The 19,143-nt window shown below is 40.9% G+C and overlaps 1 protein-coding gene across 1 annotated transcript in view; it reads left to right on the top strand.

Annotated features, from left to right (window-relative positions):
* The window catches only part of asphd1 (aspartate beta-hydroxylase domain containing 1), a 45,731-nt gene that overhangs the window by 12,548 nt on the left and 14,040 nt on the right, over positions 1-19,143 (top strand). Inside the window, exons 2-3 of the mRNA XM_041862444.2 lie at positions 535-998; positions 18,141-18,347. Of these exons, the coding sequence (XP_041718378.1) occupies positions 549-998; positions 18,141-18,347 (657 nt within the window). The 5' untranslated portion in view covers positions 535-548. The remainder of the gene's footprint in view (positions 1-534; positions 999-18,140; positions 18,348-19,143) is intronic.

The following is a 19,143-nucleotide window of genomic DNA, read 5'->3' as shown; positions in this document are numbered from 1 at the left end:
TCAATTTCGAGTCTCATAGGAAAGGGTCTGAATATTTATGTAAATAAGGTATTTATGTTTTACATTTTTATAAATTTGCAAACATTTCTAAAAACCTGTTTTTGCTTTGTCATTATGGGGTATTGTGTGTAGATTGATGAGAAAAAAATAATAATTGCATCCATTTTAGAATAAAGCTGGAACATCACAAAATGTGAAAAAAGTCAGGGGGTCTGATTACTTTCCGAATGCACTGTACATGTAGGATTTTCACTATGCATAATACAGTAATATCTCTCTGGATGAAATGAAGAACAGCTCAAATACTTCTCTCTGACTGGTACCTGTTACTCCATAGTGCTGCACATCTCTTCATTACGTCTGGGCCTGGACTAAAAAGCTATTTAAATGGAGTTAAATCTCCATTGACCATAGCTTATAGTCCAAGGCTTTATTTGTGTCTGGGAAACCGGCACCTATTGATATCTCTCTCGCTTCCTCCTTCTACTTACTTATCTGCTGCTCTTCTCCTTTACTTACCCTCTGTTATTTCAGTTTATCACTATAGGATGGACTGGCCCATGGATCTGCTCCCGTTGCCCCGCTGTGCTGAGCTGGGGGTCCGTCCTCTGAGTGGGCTCCTGTGGACCCTGCTGCTCCTCTTCCTATGGTATTGTTACAGGGTGGGCTCCGACCCGCCAGCCCCAGGCCGAGCCATCCCAGGAAAGCACAAGTCCGGCTCCAGGCGCTCTGTGTTGTCCCGCGCCGGCAGCTGTGCTGGAGCAGAGTTCAGTGACACATCAAAGGTGGCCAATGGCGATCGGGGGACTCCCTGCATCACCATGGAGACGGGGGAGGAGGAGCAGGGGCGAGGCTACCTGACCCCTGTGCTGAGCCATGCCCTGTTCCCAGCCCAGGCCACAGCGAGTGGCAGGAAGCTGTATGCAGCACTGCAGGATTATGCAAAGCGCTACAGCTGGGCTGGCATGGGACGCGTTCATAAAGGACTCCGGGATCAGGTAATGTGAAATCTGAAACTTACAGTAATTTCAATTATTGATATACCCATTGATTTTCGAAGAATATGAAATGCCTCATGAGCTTAATACAACTGTCTAACCCCATCATAACCCAAAATATAATGGTTGGTTGGTCACACTTTATTTGGATAGTACAGATAGTCCATCTGTAGATGGCAAGGTTTAGGGGTTTAGGGTTAGGATAAGGGTTAAGGTTAGGCTTAGGGTTAGTAGATAGTTAGTTCAAATGTTACTAATAGTCTGTAGAGCATCTACAGATGGACTATCCAAGTAAAGTGTTAGTGCTTGATTTACTCCATTGTTTGTAAACCAAGTGTTTGTGTATCTGTGCCAAGTCTGGCAAAAATGGCCTGCATTTTGAAAGTCAATACTTTGTAGTCATACCACAGATTCTCAATTGGATTGAGGTCTGGGCTTTGACTAGGCCATTCCAAGACATTTAAATGTTTCCCATTAAACCACTCGAGTGTTGCTTTAGCAGTATGCTTAGGGTCATTGTCCTGCTGGAAGGTGAACCTCCGTCCCAGTCTCAAATCTCTGGAAGACTGAAACAGGTTTCCCTCAAGAATTTCCCTGTATTTAGCGCCATCCATCATTCCTTCAATTCTGACCAGTTTCCCAGTTCCTGCCGATGAAAAACATCCCCACATCATGATGCTGCCACCACCATGCTTCACTGTGGGGATGGTGTTCTCGGGGTGAGGAGAGGTGTTGGGTTTGCACCAGACATAGCGTTTTCCTTGATGGCCAGAAAGCTCAATTTTAGTCTCATCTGACCAGAGTACCTTCTTCCATATGATTGGGGAATCTCCCACATGCCTTTTGGGAACACCAATCGTGTTTGCTTATTTTTTTTCTTTAAGCAATGGCTTTTTTCTGGCCACTCTTCCATAAAGCCAGCTCTGTGGAGTGTACGGCTTAAAGTGGTCCTATGGACATATACTCCAATCTCCGCTGTGGAGGTTTACAGCTCCTTCAGGGTTATCTTTGGTGTCTTTGTTGCCTCTCTGATTAATGCCCTCCTTGCCTGGTCTGTGAGTTTTGGTGGGCGGCCCTCTCTTGGCAGGTTTGTTGTGGTGCAATATTCTTTCCATTTTTTTATAATGGATTTAATGGTGCTCCGTGGGATGTTCAAAGTTTCGGATATTTTTTGTCTATATGTCTATATAACATACTGTCTGCATTATAATCTTAATATAACAAACAGAACTGGAGTTTTAGGAGGGCATGTCATTTTTTGAATGGTAGGACCTGACAGTAGGGCCTGCTCCGCTCCTTCTTCCGACAGTTGAAAGTGCAGTGCCCAGCAGATAATCACCCTGATCATTTCCTTGAAACTGAACCTAAACTATACCGAAACTAATTTCACACATATAACAACAGATGAAAAAGATTAAGTAAAGTATGATGGGGAGAAAGGGGGATAATGGGTGAGTTGATAAGCGAGGGGAAGCAACAATGCATAATTATGTAATCACCACTTGTGAATGAAGAACAGGGTGGGCCATTCTATTGTATTGATCTATTCTAATTATAATATTAAAGATGCACTATGCAGAAATCGTTCCGCCATTTTCTGGTTGCTAAAATTCTAACAGTTCGTCTAATTTCAGTTTATGTGACAAAACAAGCAAGGATAGTGTAGATAATCATTATACCATGTAAACTGCAGTGATCTTTTTTTTTCAGAACCAAAAATATTGTATTTCAGCTGTTTGAAGCTGGTGTACAAAACTGAAAGTAAAAAATGCTAAAACAAAACTTAAGGATGGCAAGCATAAGAAAAAGCGCACATAGAACAGATCTACCACTTCTTAGACTTGCTTGCAATGAGAATGACTCACATTTCTGTGTGAATTTGGTAAGGTCGCCCAAAAAGTTACATATTGCAGCTTTAAAATGCTATGTACCCTATATCAGTCCACCGAATCAAAGCAGTCTTATCAGTCTACTCTGGCCTACTTGGAGTAGGCTACACAGTGAGAGCGTGCATAATTGTACATGCTGAACGGCTTTCAATGCCTGGGAAAATATCCACATCGGGCAGCAGGTGAGCGAGTGATGGAGAATGTGGTGATGAGGCTTGTGGAACCTTACGTTGGCAAGGGGAGAAATGTCACCATGGACAATTTCTTCACTTCACTGTCATTGACGAACAAGTTGCTTGCAAAGAAAACAAGTCTGGCCGGCACCATGTACAAAGTGAGATAGGAGCTGCCTCCCTCTGCAAAAAATAAGTCACCCGCACAGCCGTTGTACTCCACAACAGTGCTGAAGAATGACAAGATGATGGGGGACAATAAAGAGAAAACCCGGAGACTATTATGGTATGTCAAAGTGTGTCAAGCAAGTGAAAGTTTCGAAAATTGTATCAACTGTTAGGACAAGGGATGACCGCTAAATACAATCCAACTGATGCCATTGCACAAGCATGAGCTGACAATAATTGATAATTTTTTGTTGTGTTATCGACACATTCATTAAAATTCCATTATTGCTTTTGTGCTGAGTTTCACTATTTGTCAAGGCCAGTTGGCGCTTATAAGGATGTTTAGGCTACTAATGTTTTCATCATTTGACCGCACGTCTTGACCGGAAAAGGAAATGGTTGCATATCCGAGAACCAACGTGTGTCTGTGAGCAGGGGTTGTGAGAGAGAGTTTTCAATTTTGTGCAGATGAGGGATATACATTTTAAAATATAGTATACATCTAATCTATTATTTTATTGTCCTATCATGATGGAACGGTCCCCAACCCTATATCCTAGACAACCACCTGAGCGACCCATACACCAAAGAGAAGTCCCCATCTGTTTTATGGCCCTGCTGTAAGTTGCCTATATGCAGCCGAAACAGAAAGATAAATGCGGTCAGAGACCTACTAGAGCAGCACCGCCCCCTCAAGATTCTGAGCCTGCCTGGCAGGGTTGGTCCTACAAAGCCAGAGCCCCCTGATGGGAGAGCATAATATACAAGGAAATTCTCAAATCTGCTAATGAGAACCTTGACGATCTTGCACCTAGCCGGTGGGGATTCCAGTGGGGTACCCCCACCCAGGTAGTGGCAGTGCTGGCAACACTGGCTGTAGTAACCCATGGGGAGGGGGTCACACTCGGACATTCAGAGAGGGGGCATATTATTGTGGCCCTGGTGGTACAAAATAATCAAAGGTCTGACTGAACGGAGATGCTTGGGAAAAAATGTGTGTTTGTGTCTCAGGGGAAGAGGGTGGATCTGATCTCAATCACCTAGGACTTGACATAGGTTAATCAAATCTAAAATTTTTGTCAATTTTTGCTCAATCTTGCATGCTTTCTCAAACAGCTGTAACTGTATATGCATTCGTAAATCAGGTCCATTCTTGAGTTGGGCTCTGGAATGTAACAACCGTTGAGCATCTGAGCTTATGGTTGATTGTGGAGGAAAGGGGTTGAGTGTGTTAGAGTATGTGCGTGTATGTGTGTATCACACATCTGTTGCAAGGGGGTAAGGATGTTAGGGAGAATATAGGATGAACCACAATAATTGTTTGCTAAAATAATAATTGCTTGACAAAAATGTAATGTAATACAATAGCAATCCGGGTTATAGGTAACAATCCTTTGCATGAACTGCCGACATTATTACGCATATTAATTGATAATGATGGAAATTAAGATATGCAAGATATTTGAATAGATATATATTTTTAATAGCTATATATATATATATATTGTATATATATATATATATATATTGTATTAATTGATAATGATGGAAATTAAGATATGCAAGATATTTGAATAGATATATATTTTTAATAGCTATATATATATATATATATTGTATATATATATATATATTGAGGCGAGAGCATTGGAAATGCTTTTGGCGGTTGACCTGCTTCTGTTTTGTGGGTGGCACTGTGTGCTGTTTTCGAAGGATGGGTCCTGGCCTCTCGGGGGGCCTAGGAATCCGGGGGGACGGGGGTGGTCTGCCAATCACTGGGATGACAACCCAACTTGGGATGGGGAGGGGCTTTAGCTGGGGGAATAGTGGAGAACAATTGGAGGGTTACTTAGTAACAATGTAAATATAATGGTACAGCTATATGGACACTCAATCACCATGGTATTCTTTATTGGTAAATTTCCAAACATATATTATGATAAATACATTTGAAACTTGTATCTCATTATGGTAAGTGGTGAAATAAAGTGGGGGAAAAAAGAATTTAGTCAGCCACCAATTGTGCAAGTTCTCCCACTTAAAAAGATGAGAGAGGCCTGTAATTTTCATCATAGGTACACGTCAACTATGACAGACAAAATGAGGGAAAAAAATCCAGAAAATCACATTGTACGATTTTTAATGAATTTATTTGCAAATTATGGTGGAAAATAAGTATTTGGTCAATAACAAAAGTTTCTCAATACTTTGTTATATGCCCTTTGTTGGCAATGACACAGGTCAAACGTTTTCTGTAAGTCTTCACAAGGTTTTCACACACTGTTACTGGTATTTTGGCCCATTCCTCCATGCAGATCTCCTCTAGAGCAGTGATGTTTTGGGGCTGTCGCTGGGCAACACAGACTTTCAACTCCCTCCAAAGATTTTCTATGGGGTTGAGATCTGGAGACTGGCTAGGCCACTCCAGGACCTTGAAATGCTTCTGACGAAGCCACTCCTTCGTTGCCCGGGCGGTGTGTTTGGGATCATTGTCATGCTGAAAGACCCAGCCACGTTTCATCTTCAATGCCCTTGCTGATGGAAGGAGGTTTTCACTCAAAATCTCACGATACATGGCCCCATTCATTCTTTCCTTTACACGGATCAGTCGTCCTGGTCCCTTTGCAGAAAAACAGCCCCAAAGCATGATGTTTCCAACCCCATGCTTCACAGTAGGTATGGTGTTCTTTGGATGCAACTCAGCATTCTTTGTCCTCCAAACACGACGAGTTGAGTTTTTACCAAAAAGTTATATTTTGGTTTCATCTGACCATATGACATTCTCCCAATCCTCTTCTGGATCATCCAAATGCACTCTAGCAAACTTCAGACAGGCCTGGACATGTACTGGCTTAAGCAGGGGTACACGTCTGGCACTGCAGGATTTGAGTCCCTGGCGGCGTAGTGTGTTACTGATGGTAGGCTTTGTTACTTTGGTCCCAGCTCTCTGCAGGTCATTCACTAGGTCCCCATGTGTGGTTCTGGGATTTTTGCTCACCGTTCTTGTGATCATTTTGACCCCACGGGGTGAGATCTTGCGTGGAGCCCCAGATCGAGGGAGATTATCAGTGGTCTTGTATGTCTTCCATTTCCTAATAATTGCTCCCACAGTTGATTTCTTCAAACCAAGCTGCTTACCTATTGCAGATTCAGTCTTCCCAGCCTGGTGCAGGTCTACAATTTTGTTTCTGGTGTCCTTTGACAGCTCTTTGGTCTTGGCCATAGTGGAGTTTGGAGTGTGACTGTTTGAGGTTGTGGACAGGTGTCTTTTATACTGATAACAAGTTCAAACAGGTGCCATTAATTCAGGTAACGAGTGGAGGACAGAGGAGCCTCTTAAAGAAGAAGTTACAGGTCTGTGAGAGCCAGAAATCTTGCTTGTTTGTAGGTGACCAAATACTTATTTTCCACCATAATTTGCAAATAAATTCATAAAAAATCCTACAATGTGATTTTCTGGAGAAAGAAATTTGTCTGTCATAGTTGACGTGTACCTATGATGAAAATTACAGGCCTCTCTCATCTTTTTAAGTGGGAGAACTTGCACAATTGGTGGCTGACTAAATATTTTTTTTTCTCCACTGTAAGTATAGCCAGTTATAATTGTAATGGCTTAGCAGATAATACCAAAAGAAGAACAATATTTACATGGCTCAAAGAGAAGGAATATAATATCTATTGTTTACAGGAAACTCATTCAACAATTCTAGATGAAGTTGCATGGGAAAAGGATTGGGGGGGGCAAAATATACTTCTCCCATGGGCAAAGAAACTCAAAAGGGGTGATGATATTAATTAACAGTAATTTCGGTCCGAATGTGCAAATTGTCCAAACAGATACGCAAGGTAGATGGATTATTTTAAATATGTTATTGGACCATAAACAGATATGGCTCATTAACCTTTACGGACCAAATAATTATGATCCACACTTTGACAATATATATAGTAAATGATCAACCCTGTAAGCAATTCAAGAGTCTATTATGGTGGGAGATTATAATACGTTTTAAATAGCTCAATGGACCGTAAAGGAAATCACACTACAAACTATCATCCTCATGCTCTTAAGGAAAACATGAATGTCATGGATACATTAGAACTAGTAGATATATGGAAGCTTAAATATCCTGATCTAGTGAGATATACATGGCGGAGACTGAATCAAGCTAGTCGTCTTGACTTCTTTCTTATGTCATTCTTATTGGCAACAAAAGTTTTAAAAGTGTTGATAGGGGACAGAATGCGGTCGGACCATCATATAATTGGCATATACATTACTCTTACTGAATTTCCACGTGGGCGAGGATATTAGAAATGTAATCAAAGCCTATTGGATGATAACTTGTTTTTAACTAGGACAGAGGAATTTAAAACTGTTTTTTCCCGACATAACACAGGTACAGCAAATCCCCTTATTGTATGGGACACTTTTAAATGTGGCTTTAGAGGCCATGCAATTCAGTACTCATCTCGAAAACAAAAGCAATTTAGGTCAAAAGAGTCCACACTAACAAAGGAAATAGAAGGTCTAACAGAACAGATAATGTCAATAAAAACTGTAACATAGAGGCTCAGAATAAATTAGAGGAAAAACATAAAGAAATTGAGAAACTTATTCAAGAACGATCAAGTGTAATATATTATAAAAAATAAAGCAAACTGGATGGAATATGGGGAAAAATGCACCCAATTATTTTTTAATCTTCAACATAGAAATGCTACCAAAAATAATTTACTGAAACTGGTTACAAATGACAGAGTCACCCATGTTTCACCAAATGATATTTTGAAGGAGGAAGCAAAGTACTTTAAGCATATGTTTTTGTTTCAGTGGCCTCCATCTCCTCTTACTGAAGCTAATTGTAGGGATTTTTTTTCTGTTGATAATGTAAAATTAACAGCCATACAGAAAGACTAATGTGAAGGTGAAATTATAGAGGAGTAACTTCTGGATGCAATTAAAGACTTTAAGTCCGGGAAAACTCCAGGGTTGGATGGCATACCAGTTGAGGTATACCAAACCTTTTTTGATATACTCAGAAGACCGTTATTAGCATGTTTTAACCACTCCTATGTAAATGGTAGATTATCAGACACTCAATTAGAAGGTCTGATTTCATTATTACTGAAACAGGATACAAGTGGGAAATATAAAGATCCAGTCCATTAAAAAAATTGGAGGCCCCAGTGTTGTGATGCAAAATGTATAGCGCATAGAATTAAAAAGGTATTGTCGGACATTATTAATTCTAATCAGACAGGTGTTTTTACATGGACGATACATTGGAGATAATATAAGGCAAGTACTCAACTACTGGAAACAATAGAACTACAATAATATCAAGGGATTAGAAATCCAGGGCTTAATAACAAAGGTGTCATTGTACGCTGATGATTCATGTTTTCTTTTAAATCCACAACTTGAATCCCTCCACAGCCTCAGAGGATCTAGATACATTTTCTAACCTCTCTAGATTACAACCAAATTATGATAAATGTACTATATTACATATTGGATCACTAAAAATACAATTTTTACATGACCATGTAGTTTACCAATATAATGGTCAGATGGTGATGTGAATATATTCGGAATACATATACAGTGGGGAAAAAAAGTATTTAGTCAGCCACCAATTGTGCAAGTTCTCCCACTTAAGAAGATGAGAGAGGCCTGTAATTTTCATCATAGGTACACGTCAACTATGACAGACAAATTGAGGAAAAAAAATCCAGAAAATCACATTGTAGGATTTTTAATGAATTTATTTGCAAATTATGGTGGAAAATAAGTATTTGGTCACCTACAAACAAGCAAGATTTCTGGCTCTCACAGACCTGTAACTTCTTCTTTAAGAGGCTCCTCTGTCCTCCACTCGTTACCTGTATTAATGGCACCTGTTTGAACTTGTTATCAGTATAAAGACACCTGTCCACAACCTCAAACAGTCACACTCCAAACTCCACTATGGCCAAGACCAAAGAGCTGTCAAAGGACACCAGAAACAAAATTGTAGACCTGCACCAGGCTGGGAAGACTGAATCTGCAATAGGTAAGCAGCTTGGTTTGAAGAAATCAACTGTGAGAGCAATTATTAGGAAATGGAAGACATACAAGACCACTGATAATCTCCCTCGATCTGGGGCTCCACGCAAGATCTCACCCCGTGGGGTCAAAATGATCACAAGAACGGTGAGCAAAAATCCCAGAAACACACGGGGGGACGTAGTGAATGACCTGCAGAGAGCTGGGACCAAAGTAACAAAGCCTACCATCAGTAACACACTACGCCGCCAGGGACTCAAATCCTGCAGTGTCAGACGTGTCCCCCTGCTTAAGCCAGTACAGGTCCAGGCCCGTCTGAAGTTTGCTAGAGTGCATTTGGATGATCCAGAAGAGGATTGGGAGAATGTCATATGGTCAGATGAAACCAAAATATAACTTTTTGGTAAAAACTCAACTCGTCGTGTTTGGAGGACAAAGAATGCTGAGTTGCATCCAAAGAACACCATACCTACTGTGAAGCATGGGGGTGGAAACATCATGCTTTGGGGCTGTTTTTCTGCAAAGGGACCAGGACGACTGATCCGTGTAAAGGAAAGAATGAATGGGGCCATGTATCGTGAGATTTTGAGTGAAAACCTCCTTCCATCAGCAATGGCATTGAAGATGAAATGTGGCTGGGTCTTTCAGCATGACAATGATCCCAAACACACCGCCCGGGCAACGAAGGAGTGGCTTCGTAAGAAGCATTTCAAGGTCCTGGAGTGGCCTAGCCAGTCTCCAGATCTCAACCCCATAGAAAATCTTTGGAGGGAGTTGAAAGTCCATGTTGCCCAGCGACAGCCCCAAAACATCACTGCTCTAGAGGAGATCTGCATGGAGGAATGGAACAAAATACCAGCAACAGTGTGTGACAACCTTGTGAACACTTACAGAAAACATTTGACCTGTGTCATTGCCAACAAAGGGTATATAACAAAGTATTGAGAAACTTTTGTTATTGACCAAATACTTATTTTCCACCATAATTTGCAAATAAATTCATAAAAAATCCTACAATGTGATTTTCTGGATTTTTTTTCCTCATTTTGTCTGTCATAGTTGACGTGTACCTATGATGAAACTTACAGGCCTCTCTCATCTTTTTAAGTGGGAGAACTTGCACAATTGGTGGCTGACTAAATACTTTTTTTCCCCACTGTACCAAATGAAATAAATGATCTCACTCCAATAAATCTTAATAGAAAGTTAGCAAAAATAGATAAGATCTTGCTGCCATGGAAAGGTAAAATACCTGTCAATTTGTGGAAAAATCACCCTGATTAACTCTTTAGTATTATCCCAGTTTACCTATTTGCTTATGGTCTTGCCTACGCCTAGCGAACAGTTTTTTAAAATTATATGTGAAAAAAATATTCCATTTTATTTGGAACAGCAAGCCAGACAAAATTAAACGGGCCTATTTATATAATGAATATGAATTCGGAAGACAGAAATGATTAAATATTAAAGCATTAGACCTATCACTAAAAGCTTCAGTCATACAAAAGTTATACTTAAATCCGAACTGGTTCTCTAGCAAATTAGTAAGATTGTCTCACCCCATTCTTGAGAATGGCCTTTTCCCCTTTATTCAGATTACCTCTCAGTTATTTGAAAAGGAAATCATCTCCCAAATATCACTATTTCTAAAACAAGCCATAGACAGTTGGTTGCAATATCAATTTAATCCTCTAGAAACAACAGAACAAATAATGCAACAAATATTGTGGTTTAACTCAAATATACTAATTGACAAAAAAACATTATTTATTTAATTGAAGAAAAATGTATAATCTTCGTAAATGATATCATAGGTAGGACTGGTAGAGTTATGTCGCACATGCAGCTAACAAAAACATATGGAAATGTCTTCTCTACCCAAAATTACAACCAAATAATTGCAGCATTACCGCAAAAATGGAAGAGGTAAGTGGAATGGGGAAAAAGTAAGGAACTTAAATAACATGATTGGTTAAAGAAAATTGTGATAAATAAAAAAGTATACCAGTTTCATTTAAGGACCAAAGGATTGACAGCCATCTCATATAGATTGCAAAATAGTTGGGAAGAGATTCTTGACGTACCGATTCCACTGCATAGTGTTTATGAACTGATTCCAAACTCAGAATTTTTCAATTTAAATTATTATACAAAATTCTTGCTACCAATATAATGTTATTAATAAGAGGGATACAATCTCCCCAGCTCTGCAGATTTTGCTGCGAAGAGACAGAATCATTAGATTGTTTGTTTTGGTACTGTCCATTTGTAGCTTATTTTTGGTCACATGTCCAGGAATGGCTGAAGGATTGCAATATTTACCTGGAGCTAACCCTGCAGATAGCATTACTGGGTGATCTGAAAAGTCATAGTCAATCGATCAATAATATAATAATACTTTTACAATCTGTAGAAACAATGAGAATAGAAGGGTTCAAAACTTTTGTGAAACATCCCAGTACAGTTGAAAAATATATGGCAAATAGAAATCCAATATGGATGGTGTTAAGAGATAGTTGGGAGGTGTTGAATGTAGCTGAAGGATGGGACTAATAACAACTAACAACAACTAATAACAACAAGATAACTTACTGTGTCCATAATAAGTATATAGGTTATAGGTTGAGAGCTTTTGTGAAAGAGCACACTTTGAAAGATATGACATATAGAAGCAAACTGGATGGACATCATGAAAATGATCAGAGAGGTTGAGGGTAGAGGAAGTTCAGGAGTAAAAACAAACAAAAATACACTGCTCAAAAAAATAAAGGGAACACTTAAACAACACAATGTAACTGCAAGTCAATCACACTTCTGTGAAATCAAACTGTCCACTTAGGAAGCAACACTGATTGACAATAAATGTCACATGCTGTTGTGCAAATGGAATAGACAACAGGTGGAAATTATAGGCAATTAGCAAGACACCCCCAATAAAGGAGTGGTTCTGCAGGTGGTGACCACAGACCACTTCTCAGTTCCTATGCTTCCTGGCTGATGTTTTGGTCACTTTTGAATGCTGGCGGTGCTTTCACTCTAGTGGTAGCATGAGACGGAGTCTACAACCCACACAAGTGGCTCAGATAGTGCAGCTCATCCAGGATGGCACATCAATGCGAGCTGTGGCAAGAAGGTTTGCTGTGTCTGTCAGCGTAGTGTCCAGAGCATGGAGGCACTACCAGGAGACAGGCCAGTACATCAGGAGACGTGGAGGAGGCCGTAGGAGGGCAACAACCCAGCAGCAGGACCGCTACCTCCGCCTTTGTGCAAGGATGACCTCCAGCAGGCCACAAATGTGCATGTGTCTGCTCAAACGGTCAGAAACAGACTCCATGAGGGTGGTATGAGGGCCCGACGTCCACAGGTGGAGGTTGTGCTTACAGCTCAACACCGTGCAGGACGTTTGGCATTTGCCAGAGAACACCAAGATTGGCAAATTCGCCACTGGCGCCCTGTGCTCTTCACAGATGAAAGCAGGTTCACACTGAGCACATGTGACAGATGTGACAGAGTCTGGAGACGCCGTGGAGAATGTTCTGCTGCCTGCAACATCCTCCAGCATAACCGGTTTGGCGGTGGGTCAGTCATGGTGTGGTGTGGCATTTCTTTGGGGGGCCGCACAGCCCTCCATGTGCTCGCCAGAGGTAGCCTGACTGCCATTAGGTACCGAGATGAGATCCTCAGACCCCTTGTGAGACCATATGCTGGTGCGGTTGGCCCTGGGTTCCTCCTAATGCAAGACAATGCTAGACCTCATGTGGCTGGAGTGTGTCAGCAGTTCCTGCAAGAGGAAGGCATTGATGCTATGGACTGGCCCGCCCGTTCCCCAGACCTGAATCCAATTGAGCACATCTGGGACATCATGTCTCGCTCCATCCACCAGCGCCACGTTGCACCACAGACTGTCCAGGAGTTGGCGGAGGCTTTAGTCCAGGTCTGGGAGGAGATCCCTCAGGAGACCATCCGCCACCTCATCAGGAGCATGCCCAGGCATTGTAGGGAGGTCATACAGGCACGTGGAGGCCACACACACTACTGAGCCTCATTTTGACTTGTTTTAAGGACATTACATCAAAGTTGGATCAGCCTGTAGTGTGGTTTTCCACTTTAATTTTGAGTGTGACTCCAAATCCAGACCTCCATGGGTTGATAAATTTCCATTGATCATTTTTGTGTGATTTTGTTGTCAGCACATTCAACTATGTAAAGAAAAAAGTATTTAATAAGATTATTTCATTCATTCAGATCTAGGATGTGTTATTTTAGTGTTCCCTTAATTTTTTTGAGCAGTGTATAATTATTGTTAAATTGACTGTGTCCATAAAATGTATATAGTATGTATAAGCTGGAAGTAGAGGCTAGAGACTAGTTTACTCCAATTAGGGAAGGGGTGGTGGGGTTGGAAAGTAATAAAGGGAAATATATATTTTTTAATGATATGTATATGTATTTACATGTACACTACTGTTCAAAAGTTTGGGGTCACTTAGAAATGTCCTTGTTTTCGAAAGAAAAGCAATTTTCTGGTCCATTCAAATAACATCAAATTGATCAGTGTCACATTCGTTCATAGACGGGTCAGACCAAGGCGCAGCGTGATATGCATACATGTTTATTTTAAACTTAATAAACAACGACAAAACAATAAACCAACGAAACGAGACGTCCAAAGGTAACACACAACAAACCTCACACGGAACAAGATCCCACAACACCAAATTGCCAATAGGCTGCCTAAGTATGCTCCCCAATCAGAGACAACGAGCGACAGCTGCCTCTGATTGGGAAACACACCCGGCCAAACATAGAACTACAAAACCTAGATCACAAACATAGAAAATACAACATAGAAAATCACACCCTGACTCAACAAATAAGAGTCCCCAGAGTCAGGGCGTGACAATCAGAAATACAGTGTAGACATTTTTTATGTTGTAAATGGCTATTGTAGCTGGAAACGGCTGGTTTGTAATGGAATATCTACATAGGCGTACAGAGGCCCATTATCAGCAACCATCAGTCCTGTGTTCCAATGGCACGTTGTGTTTGCTAATCCAAGTTTATCATTTTAAAACGCTAATTGATAATTAGAAAACCCTTTTGCAATTATGTTAGCACAGCTGAAAACTGTTGTGCTGATTAAAGAAGCAATAAAACGGGCCTTCTTGAGACTAGTTGAGTATCTGGAGCATCAGCAATTGAGGGTTCGATTACAGGCTCAAAATGGCCAGAAACAAATAACTTTCTTCTGAAACTCGTCAGTCTATTCTTGTTCTGAGAAATGAAGGCTATTTCTTCTGAGAAATTGCCAAGAATCTGAAGATCTCGTACAACGCTGTGTACTACTCCCTTCACAGAACAGCACTAACCGGCTCTAACCAGAATAGAAAGAGGAGTGGGAGGCCCCAGTGCACAACTGAGCAAGAGGACAAAAACATTAGTGTCTAGTTTGAGAAACAAACGCCTCACAGGTCCTCAACTGGCAGCTTCATTAAATAGTACCCGCAAAACACCAGTCTCAACGTCAACAGTGAAGAGGCGACTCCGGGATGTTGATCTTCTAGGCAGAGTTGCAAAGAAAAATACAAATCTCAGACTGCCCATCTTTTATTTTTATTGGCCAGTCTGAGATTTGTATTTTTCTTTGCAACTCTGCCTAGAAGGTCAGCATCCTGTAGTCGCCTCTTCACTGTAGATGTTGAGACGGGTGTTTTGAGGGTACTCTTTAATGTAACTCTCCTTCTCAAAACACATTGGATGAGAAAGCCATAGGAAATTCCATTGCATGAGCCACATCAGTTAGCATCATTTGAATGAACATTCTACATTACCATGGAAAGTATTGCATCACGCACGGCAAGAGGTACCGATGCGCGAAGTCTGGAACCAACAGGACCCTCAACAGATAATAAATGTTACTGTTTATTATCTGTCACTTTATTCCTAGTTATATGTACATATCTACCTCAATTACCTCGTACCCCTGCACATCAACTTGGTACTGGTACCCCTTGTGTACAGTGAGGAAAAAAAGTATTTGATCCCCTGCTGATTTTGTACGTTTGACCACTGACAAATAAATGATCAGTCTATAATTTTAATGGTAGGTTTATTTGAATAGTGAGAGACAGAATAACAACAAAAAAATCCAGAAAGACGCATGTCAACAATGTTCTAAATTGATTTGCATTTTAATGAGGGCTGCATGACCCCAGTCATGCAGCCCCTGCGGCGCATCCCCTTTGAACTGCGTGATGACGTCACAAAAGATCTCGGGTCACAGTTGGAGGTAGACATAATTGAGCCAGTCAATGCTGCCCCCTGGATTTCAAACTTGGTCATTGCAACCAAAAGGTCAGGTGGGATCCGGACCTGTGTGGATCTCCGTGCTGTGAACAAGGCCGTTTTCCCGGATAAGTACCCCTTGCCTACAGCTGAGGAGCTGACCGCACAATTTCCAAAACTAAAAGCATTGTATTTGGGACAAATCATTCACTAAACCCTAAACCTCAACTACATCTCGTAATGAATAATGTGGAAATTGAGCAAGTTGAGGTGACTAAACTTCTTGGAGTAACCCTGAATTGTAGACTGTCATGGTCAAAACGTATTGATACAACAGTAGCTAAGATGGGGAGATGTTTGTCCATAATAAAGTGCTGCTCTGCCTTCTTAACAACACTATCAACAAGGCAGGTCCTACAGGCCCTAGTTTTGTCTCACCTAGACTACTGTTCAGTAGTGTGGTCAGGTGCCACAAAGATGGAAATAGGAAAATTGCAGTTGGCTCAGAACAGGGCAGCACAGCTGGCCCTTAAAAGTACACGGATAGCTAACAGTAATGATATGCATGTCAATCTCTCATGGCTCAAAGTAGAGGAGAGATTGACGTCATCACTACTTGTTTTTGTAAGAAGTGTTGACAAGCTGAATGTACCGAGCTGTCTGTTTAAACTACTAGCACACAGCTCGGACACCCATGCACACCAGAGGTCTCTTCACAATCCCCAAATCCAGAACAGACTATGGGAGGCGCAGAGTACTACACAGAGCCATGAGTACATGGAACTCTATTCCACATCAGGTAACTGATGCAAGCAGTAGAATCAGATTTTAAAAACTGGTAAAAAATGCACGTTATGGAACAGCGTGGACTGTGAAGAAACACACACAAAGGTACAGACATACGCATACATAGTAATATTGTTGTATGGTGGTATTATACATTCTGTATTGTACATTTTGTATTGTAGATACAGTTGAAGTCGGAAGTTTACATGCACCTTAGCCAAATACATTTAAACTCAGTTTTTCACAATTACTGACATTTAATCCTAGTATAAATTCCCTGTCTTAGGTCAGTTAGGATCACCACTTTATTTTAAGAATGTGAAATGTCAGAATAATAGTAGAGAGAATTATTTATTTCAGCTTTTATTTATTTCATCACATTCCTAGTGGGTCAGAAGTTTACATACACTCAATTAGTATTTGGTAGCATTGCCTTTAAGTTGTTTAACTTGGGTCAAACTTTTCAGGTAGCCTTCCACAAGCTTCCCACAATAAGTTGGGTGAATTTTGGCCCATTCCTCCTGACAGAGCTGGTGTAACTGAGTCAGGTTTATAGGCCTCCTTGCTCGCACATGCTTTTTCAGTTCTGCCCTATAGGATTGAGGTCAGGGCTTTGTGATGGCCACTCCAATACATTGACTTTGTTGTCCTTAAGCCATTTTGCGACAACTTTGGAAGTTTGCTTGGGGTCATTGTCCATTTGGAAGACACATTTGCGAGCAAGCTTTAACTTCCTGACTGATGTCTTGAGATGTTGCTTTAATATATCCACATAATTTTCCTTCCTCATGATGCCATCTATTTTGTGAAGTGCACCAGTCCCTCCTGCAGCAAAGCACCCCCACAGCATGATGCTTCCACCCCCGTGCTTCACGGTTGGGATGGTGTTCTTCGGCTTGCAAGCATCCCCCTTTTTCCTCCAAACATAACGATGGTCATTATGGCCAAACAGTTCTATTTTTGTTTCATCAGACCAGAGGACATTTCGCCAGACCAAGTACAATCTTTGTCCCCATGTGCAGTTGCAAACCGTAGTCTGGCTTTTTTTATGGCGGTTTTGGAGCAGTGGCTTCTTCCTTGCTGAGCGGCCTTGCAGGTTATGTCGAAATAGGACTCGTTTTACCGTGGATATAGATACTTTTGTACCTGTTTTCTCCAGCATCTTCACAAGGTCCCTTGCTGTTGTTCTGGGATTGATTTGCATCAGAAGCTGTTTTCCAAGCTGTTTAAAGGCAGTGTCAACTTAGTGTATGTAAACTTCTGACCCACTGGAATTGTGATACAGTGAATTATAAGTGAAATAATCTGTCTGTAAACAATTGTTGGAAAAATTACTTGTGTCATGCACAAGGTAGATGTCCTAACCGACTTGCCAAAACTTTAGTTTGTTAACAAGAAATGTGTGGAGTGGTTGGAAAATGAGTTTTAATGACTCCAACCTAAGTGTATGTAAACTTCCGACATTAACTGTATATAAGGTCCCACAGTTGACAGTGCATGTCAGAACAAAAACCAAGCCATGAGGTCGAAGGGATTGTCTGTAGAGCGCTAAGACAGGATTGTGTCGAGGCATAGATCTGGGGAAGGGTACCTCTCGGTGTATGTTTGGTGTCCTGGTGGTTGGGATTTAAAGAACAGAAAGAAAAAAGAAAAATAATACAAAAACATCCCTTGCATGTTTTTGTTTTCATCCTCAGTTTAAAACAATTACAATAAATATGTATTAACCAATGTCTGTTTTAGTTATTTCTCTAGAATGTATGACTCTTTCTCTGTGATTTGTCTTTCTCAGGCCACATTAAATGATCGCTCCTCCATCCAAAAGCCTCATCTCTTCTTCCTCCCAGATGTCCCCAGCATTCCTTTTTTCCCACGTGACGCCCATCGACATGACATTGAGGTCTTGGAGGCCAACTATCCCATAATCCTTGCAGAGTTCCAGGCAGTCTACCAGAGAGGCATTGATCCAAAGATGGGCTGGACCAGCCTGGGACCTAAGGTACACAAGCCTACAACTCCCAATGAGCATGTACCTGTTCAACACCTTTTAATTGTTCCTTCCTCATTTCCTTGATTTAGTCACTGATCGGACAATTAAGTGAAAGCAAAGGTTCTCTTACATAGCTTTCACAGATCCAGTCATGTCACATCAGTTCTTCCAAAACACAGGGAGAAGGAATACATTTTTAATGTCTCCATATCCTCTGAGCCTGCACTACTAGTCCCACCCTACACACACATATTAGAAATTCGGCAGAAGTCATTCACTTCAAATGGGGGCAGTCTGCACTGTTGCAATCAAGCTGCTACTAAGCTTTGGTGCCGCAAGTTTGAACTTCCAACTCTTGCTATGCCACAATCCACCTGAAGTTGATTTAAAGTGGGGCTGAACTGACTAGCTACCCAATTTCTTTAGCCAATTCGCTTTAGCCGGCTGACCTGGTGTGCGACCTTAGCAAAGCTGCTTCAACGTTGGACATCTATGGGGCTAATTAGCAGTGATGGGGGGGAAAAAATCTATACAGTTACATGTCGAGATATTATTTTTGACGATATATCATATTTTATTATTTTGACAATATCGCAATATTATCTTTGCACTAGTTTGCTCTACCTGCACCAAAACTCCAGTATTTTTACTTCATAGCTTGTTCTCCATCTTCTTTTTAAATAGGGAGCCAATTCGTTTTCAGCACTTCTTTTTATTTTCATAACTGATCAAAACTCATTATCTCATGGCTCTCACTTGTCCCTCTGCAGCAGACATATGGTGAGCAATAAGTTTGGAACATCGA

Source organism: Coregonus clupeaformis, chromosome 35, assembly GCF_020615455.1.
Source record: "Coregonus clupeaformis isolate EN_2021a chromosome 35, ASM2061545v1, whole genome shotgun sequence".
Lineage (NCBI taxonomy): Eukaryota > Metazoa > Chordata > Actinopteri > Salmoniformes > Salmonidae > Coregonus > Coregonus clupeaformis.
This window is presented reverse-complemented; position numbering and strand designations above follow the sequence as displayed.